The 7,609-nt window shown below is 37.3% G+C and overlaps 1 protein-coding gene across 1 annotated transcript; it reads right to left on the bottom strand.

Moving 5' to 3' along the window:
- Positions 1–3,135: 3,135 nt before the first annotated feature.
- Positions 3,136–4,083, bottom strand: LOC122705198 (olfactory receptor 4F3/4F16/4F29-like). Its single transcript, XM_043920433.1, has one exon. The coding sequence runs from the start codon at positions 4,072–4,074 to the stop codon at positions 3,136–3,138; it is 939 nt and encodes a 312-aa protein (XP_043776368.1). The 5' UTR covers positions 4,075–4,083.
- Between the last annotated feature and the right edge of the window lie 3,526 nt (positions 4,084–7,609).

The following is a 7,609-nucleotide window of genomic DNA, read 5'->3' as shown; positions in this document are numbered from 1 at the left end:
AGAAAAGGGAAAATGACATAAGATATACAGCAAACACATAATAGAAGGTTATGCCATGAACTAGTGAAAATTATAAGTAAATTTTCAATGAAAATGTAAAGATATCTTCTTTCTGAAATGACATTTAGAAAATTGAGTCAAATTAAATAAATGACAGAAAGTATGAAGTGATGAAAAATAAACTGGAAATTTCAAAAAGTAAATAACAAAATGAAAGTGTGAAAGAAATGAAGATCACTAACAGAAGAAAAAAGTGGGAGCTTAAATATTCTAAAAAGAATAGAGTTTAAAAGAATTAAAGAAAATTTAGATTAAAATAATATCCAAGAAATTAAAAATTAGTGTTTCTTAAAGAGTTCATGTTTATTATAGAAATTATTTAAAATAAAGCAAAAGAACACTTCTCCAAAACAAAAGAAACATTGAATTTACAGACTAAATGGCTTATCAGAAACCAGGGAGGGGGGGAATATTGCATGGGTCACATCAAGGCAAATCCAACTGGTTATCAAACCTCGTGTGCACAAAATAAAGAAACTTAAAAAAAAAAAAAAAGAAAGCTTAGGAAACAGAGTTCTCATGAGGCCTTACTGAATAAAATAGAGACTAAACTTCACTATTCAAAAAATGAACAGATATGGTAATAGTAAATTAAGAAGTTTAATATTAAACAGTCCTGGGAATCCTGGGGACTATGGTTAAAGAACAGAATACAAATGTCACAAACTATGACAGTATGAAGAGTAATTAGTTACATGTCAGTTATATAGTAATAAAACTGGAAAATATATTTTAAAAAAGAATAATTATATTAGTAACAAAAATTAAAAACAAAAATATTTCTACTGAAATATTCTGATTTCTTTATCTTTCATAGTAGGAGGGATTCAAAATTACTTTAAGGGTGATTAATTATTATTTTAAAGTATAGGGGTAATGATTAAAAGAACTAAGAATTAAGAAATCAAATAAAATTGAGTGATGAAGGGGAAACGGATAGGGGGGTGGGTAAAAGATGAAAGGCATGTATACTAATTTCTACTATAGTGAGAAGCCATTTCCTTCTCCATTTCCTTCTTTCCAACCCAGTGATTGAACCTGGGTCTCTGGCATTGCAGGTAGATTCTTTACAATCTGAGGCACAAAAGCCCACAGTGAGGAGTCAATGGGTACTATCTTTGAGGTAACATGAAGTCACAGCATCACCTATGTTATATATAATGAGTAATTAAAACTCAGCATAAACCTTCAAAGTTATTAAAAGAAAACACACACACAAAGAAATAAAACATCATATAGAGAGAAATTTTAATACACTAAAAGTATTCAAAAGGATGCATAAAATTAATTCATTTACTTATCCTAATATTTATTGACTACCCCATTGCCAGAAGTGTGCCCAGTGCAAATGATTGATAGTTCCCCCATCTTGAGGTTTTATATACTAGAGGCAGAGGCAGATATTAGTTAAACAACCACAGAAAGAAATGCAAAATTGCAAACATAAAAATTACACTGTCATGTTGTAATAGAAGGAATTGATGTAAGCAACAAAGTCAGTAAAGATTTCCTGAAGAAGGAACTGGAACTAAAATCTAAATGATAAATAGATGTTGACTATGAATGGAAGACAAAAGATCCCTGAAGGGGGAACAATCTGTGCTTCCCCTTGAGGCCAGAGTGAGCACTGGAAGTGAAACCTGGAAATACATTGAGAGAAAATGAGGGGAGATTTATATAGGATAAGGCTGAAATAAGTAGTGGGATACTGTTTCTAGGAGAATGAGAAGACAAGGAAAATTTAAAATCTTCCTCCAAGGAGGATGACATGAACAGACTAGATATTTATGACTATCACTTGGGTCCCTGTGTACAGAGCAGATTTGAAGGAATCTGGACTGGATGTTGGGGCTTCCCACATGGTTCTAGTGGTAAAGAACCTGTCTGCCAATGCAGGACTTAAGAAACGTGGGTTCAATCCCTGGGTCAAGAAGATCCCCTGGAGGAGGGCATGGCAATCCACTCCAGTATTCTTGCCTGGAGAATCCCATGAACAGAGGAGCCCGGCAGGCTATACAGTCCATGGGGTCACAAAGAGTTGGGCACAACTAAGTGACTTAGCACACAGCACACAAATGGAAAAAATTGGCTATACTGGACTTATGACATTTGGCAAGCACTGGAAACTCACGCTGGATTTTTACAGTGCACTACAAAAAGTTCTATAAATTTGCATTGAAAATATTTGATTCATATCTCTCTCTAATTATATCTCCTCCAGGCCATACATCTTGGGGTGCTTCAATGTGTTCTTAGAAACAATTCCAGATACAGAATAAATACAATGCTGTATATAAAAAGAAATGAATAGTTTTAGGAGACAGATAAAAGAATGAATAATTGGTTCATGAATATACATATATGTGAACAATAGGAAACCAGTAGTGTCATTTGTTTAGGCTTTCAAAAATCTTCCCAACAGGGTTTATGTCACCAATAAAAAAAATATTGGTGATTAAGAGAAAGTAGCGAGAAAGAGGCAGAAAGCAGAAGACAATGAGGCCAGAGGGACTGGCATTTCCTTAGTCTGGAGTCAGATACTTGGTAACTTGTTGATGGAGAATCTGAACAGAAAATTTTCCTGCTGAAGAAGATATCTATATCCTCAAAATTATAAAGAGATACTTGATATAATAAACCTGAAGGACTTGGATGAAATGTGAGTATTTTCCAACTCACCAAAGGAATGAGAAAAAGACCCATTCTTGGTAAATGTGGAGATTATCAATGGAATAATTAGCATCCTGGTTACTTCTAGATGTAGATTATGGGTAAATATATGGACAAATTGAAACAATTATCAGTTTAAAATCTTGAAAGAAAAGAGAAGTAAAGAAACTAGCTAGAAAGAAATAATTAATTAGATGATATAATTAGAACATATGCATGTGATCTCATATAAATTAACATAAATTTTGAATTAAGGCTTTACTTGTCTAAATGTTTATTCTCTTTAGGGAAGAGAATTAATCTAACAGAGTGTGGTAACACTCTACTTATGAGCTAATGAACTAGAAAAAGTTAATTTCAGATACAGGTAACATAATGATCAGGATAAAATCCTTTTAACATTATTTATGAAATCTTTCTAAAAATCACAAATGGTCTGAAAGCTCTCTTCATTGCTAACTTCATCTCTTTATTCCTGAATGTGTAGATGACTGGATTTAAAAAAGGAGTGAGAACAGCATCAGAAAGAGCAAGAAACTTGTCCATTTGGGAATTGGGGTGTGGCCATGTATAGACAAACATGGTTGGACCAAAGAACAAAATAACCACAGTGATGTGAGCTGACAAAGTGGAGAGGGCCTTGGATAAACCACCTGAGGAGCGTTTCCAAACAGTTAACAGGATGAAGATGTAGGAGATGAGGAGTATAAAGAAGGAACTAACACAGATAAACCCACTATTGACAGTGACCATGAACTGAAGTCTGTAAGTATCTGTACAGGCCAGTCTGAGGAGCCGAGGGAGATCACAGTAAAAGCTGTCCAATACATTAGGGCCACAGAAGGGCAAATTAACAATAAATGCTAGTTGGAACAGTGAGTGGCTGACACCGAGGGCCCAGGCAGCAGCCAAAAACAAAATGCACATCCTTGGGCTCATGATGCTCAGATAGTGGAGAGGCTTACATATGGCAACATATCTGTCAAAGGCCATGGCAATGAGCAGCACCATCTCCACCCCACCAATGACATGGATGAAGAAGATCTGAGCAATGCAGCCTCCAGAGGAAATGACTTTACGCTTTCTGAAAAGGTCACAGATCATCTTGGGAGAAGTGACAGAGCAGGCTCCCAAGTCAATGAAGGAGAGGTTGGCCAGTAGGAAGTACATGGGGGAATGTAAGTGAGGATCGGTGGTCACAGAAAACACAATGAGGATGTTCCCAGTCATGCTTGCCGCATAGAGCACAGAGGAAAAGACCAGGAGGAGCAGCTGGATCCCCCATGAGTGAGTGAGGCCCAGAAACACAAACTCAGACACCACCGAGTGATTCCCTCCATCCATCGATCCAGCCAACAGGGCTGCCGCTGAAATACTGATAACTATGAAAATGAGGAGGAAACTGTGATTGTGGAGATGATAATTTCCGATTTTTCAATGTTCTTGTAATGAATGAAAAGTATGTAATTATCCGCTTCCTCAAATATACAAACAAAAAGATAACAATCAACATAGTATCATCACAATGTTTGAGCTGCAATGTCCTTCAAATCTATCATCACAAATACTCTCACTTCAACATTCTGTTCATAAATTAACAGTGTAGGCAAGTACAAAAGATTCATGAGTGTCCATGCCATTCATCAGCTGTTTAAATCACTTCTGGGGACTTCCCTGGTGGTCCTCTGGTTGGGAATACACCTTGCCATGCAGGGAACAGGGGTTTGACCCCTGCTTGGGGAACTAAGATCCCACATACCTCGGAGCAACTGAGCCAGTGCTCTGCAGTCACAGTATAGAGTCCATGCACCTCAACAAAAGATCCCACATAATGCACCAAAGATCCCACGTGCTGGAACTAAGATCTCACATAGCCAATAAGTAAAGATTTTTTTAATTCACTTCTGATATTGACTATTCCTTATTTCCAAAATATTCTGTCATGGTTTTATATATATTCTCATAATCCACTGTTCTCACAATTCACTGACAAAAAGTAGTCATGAGAGGAAAACATGATTGATTGGTCGATTGTCACCTGGATTGAAAGTTACATGAGACATGAATTGATAGTCTCCTGTCTCTTATCCTCATCTCAGGATAAGCTATAGATTGAGACTAAATAAAGAGAATGTCGTATGTAAAACTGGAGATCCCACAAGTATAGTAAAACAGGGGAAGTATGTGGACTTCAATAAGAAATAAAAAAACCACTGTTTCCATCACATTTTATCATGTCCATGGCTATTCTGGGTGCCTCTAGTTTCCACATAATTTTTCATGACTACAAAATCCCTAAACTGGACTCAAAACTCAATGAGGCTTTCATAATGGAGCCTACAGCAGCAGGTGTGAAAGGCTTTCTCCAGACCTAATAAATGTGTTTTTGGGGAATTTCTGCAGTTTCTGCTACGGTATATATCTAAAGCAGCCACAGATGATGTAAAATATCCTGAAAGCATTTTTCGTTCATACATGTGAAGGTATAGAAGTCAGCACTTGGAATAGTCGAGATACTAAGTAGTAATTCATCGGTGTCTCAGCTTTGTCTTAATGTCATCTCTTATGTTCACTGATAGACCCCTATGCTTTAAAGTATTCAGTATCACCTGCATGATAACCTATTCCAGTAGCTGATATTATCCTGCTTAATTTTACTTTGAAATCTATTCAGGTATTTTATCTTCAAGGCAATTTGTATTTTATATTTCTGATTTATGATTATAAAATATGAGAAATATCAAACACTAATAAGTCCCATTATAGGAGGGCAGATGAGATTCCTTCTTGATATTAAATCATAATATACAAAGTGTGACACTGGAGAGTTAGTTCTTTAATATATGTAGTATTTATATGTGAGGGAGAGGGTAAGCAGACAATGGTGTGTTTCTCTGTGTCCAGACACCCATCTCAATCACTCCTTGTAGAAAGAGCAGTCCCTGAAAACACCTGCTAGAGGTTAATTATTTTAGGACTTAATGAAATGCAGTAGAACAGGTATACTGATATCTTTCATTTTTTGAGGTACAACTCCAGACCTTCTCACTCAAAGGGCCATCTGACTGATGCCCTCATTCATCATAGACTGCCCAACTGACGGAGTCTCTCACTATAGTCTGACTCCAATTCTGGGTCAGCATCATTGGCGTGAATGCCTTTCTATTCTCATCTACATATATTGACTACACTATCATATCCGAATCAAATGGTCCATAGTCTCAAGGTGCACACTTTCTGTTACCAGAAACCTGAGGCTTGGAGCAGGGTGCAGGGAACAACCACTTTCTGCTGCTCATCAGGTTGGAGGAGTCCCCAGGGGATGAGACTGATGGGGCAGACATACAGAGGAAGGGAGTAGAGGCACAGGATGGGGGAAGGCAAGAGGCTCAGTAATTATTGGGAAGGTACAAGGTTTTGGTGATGAAAAGCACATGTTCTCAGTGTGATGGGATGAAAAGCTGTCAGGGAATTATGTATGGGCCATTTTGTCCAAGATGGTTATCATTCACATGAAAAACACGAGGCCACATCCAGGTTCACATAACTGGAAGAACTGGAAACCAAAACCTAGGTCTCTTGACTCTTATTCTAGAAAGACAGACTCAAGAGAAAATCAAGTTAACAAAAAGAAAACAATTTTTCTTTGTGAAAATCAAAACTAACAAGAGGTACTCATACACTATCTATTATTAACATTAAATTATGTATCTACCCAATAATAAATAAATATTGCCTAAAAACAGTTAAAGATTATTTGACTAGTACAATTGCAAATTATATTGGGAAAGTGGTTATTCATTCCTGTTATGTTTGTGCTCTGTTTCTTCATATTTTTCTGGTTATGTAACTGGTCATTACAACTGTAAAACAATTAAGATGACGTTTCCAAGGAGGCTATTCTTTTGGTCTTCCTAGATTTTATTATTCTGAAAGGATAATTAAAGTGAAGTCTCTCAATCATGTCCAACTCTTTGTGACCCCATGAACTGTAGCCTACCAGGCTCCTCCATCCATGGGATTTTCCAGGCAAGAGTACCAGAGTGGGTTGACATTTCCTTCTCCAGGGGATCTTCCCGGCCCAGGGACTGAACCCCGGTCTCCTTCATGGTAGGCAGATGCTTTCCCCTCTGAACCACCAGGGAAGTCCATTAAAATCCCAATTAATTATTATAGCTTTTATTGACTTTAACCTTCATAGTGAGTCTTTTGCTAACACTTGTAAATCAAATACTTGAGAAAACAGTTGGAAAAAAAACTATGAACTACGAACATAATAAATATTGTCTAATGCAGAATACAATATGTCAATTGAATAGTGAGATATTTGATGATTTGGCGGGGGGGTGGCGAGGGAGATGTGTTCTAGAGATTCAAATAGAGAAGATACCTACGTGTCGGCAACACCAGGTGGGTAAGCTGCTCCAAGGGCATAAATACTGATCTGGCTCTAGAAGAATTACTGCGAGAGAAGGAAGATATATACAAAGTTTGGGAAATATCTTGAATTATAATATGAAAATGCTCTTTAATATTAACTACCATTATTCACAGGCTACCCAGGTGGTTCAGTGGGTAGAGTCTGCCTGCAATGCAGGAGAAACAAGACACAAGTTCGATTCCTGGGTCGAGAAGATCCCCTGGAAGAGGTCATGGAAACCCACTCCAGTATTATTGTCTGGAGAATCCCATGGACAGAGGAGCATGGCATGCTACAGTCTACAGGGTTGCAAAGAGTTGGACAAGACTGAAGTGATTCAGCACACAAACAAGCACCATTATTCACACGTATATAGTTCATGGTATATACCCAGACACATAGAAAGTCAAAAGATAGTTCTCGATTGAGAGGTTATGGGTGGTTCAATAGTAAAGAATC

This window comes from Cervus elaphus, chromosome 12 (genome assembly GCF_910594005.1).
Source record: "Cervus elaphus chromosome 12, mCerEla1.1, whole genome shotgun sequence".
Classification (NCBI taxonomy): Eukaryota; Metazoa; Chordata; class Mammalia; order Artiodactyla; family Cervidae; genus Cervus; species Cervus elaphus.
The sequence above is the reverse complement of the archived record's forward strand: the minus strand, read 5'-3'. Positions and strand labels throughout refer to the sequence as shown.

Excerpts from the sequence above, each read along its gene's own strand:
- LOC122705198 (XM_043920433.1), bottom strand. The coding sequence starts at position 4,074 with ATGGATGGAGGGAATCACTCGGTGGTGTCTGAGTTTGTGTTTCTGGGC.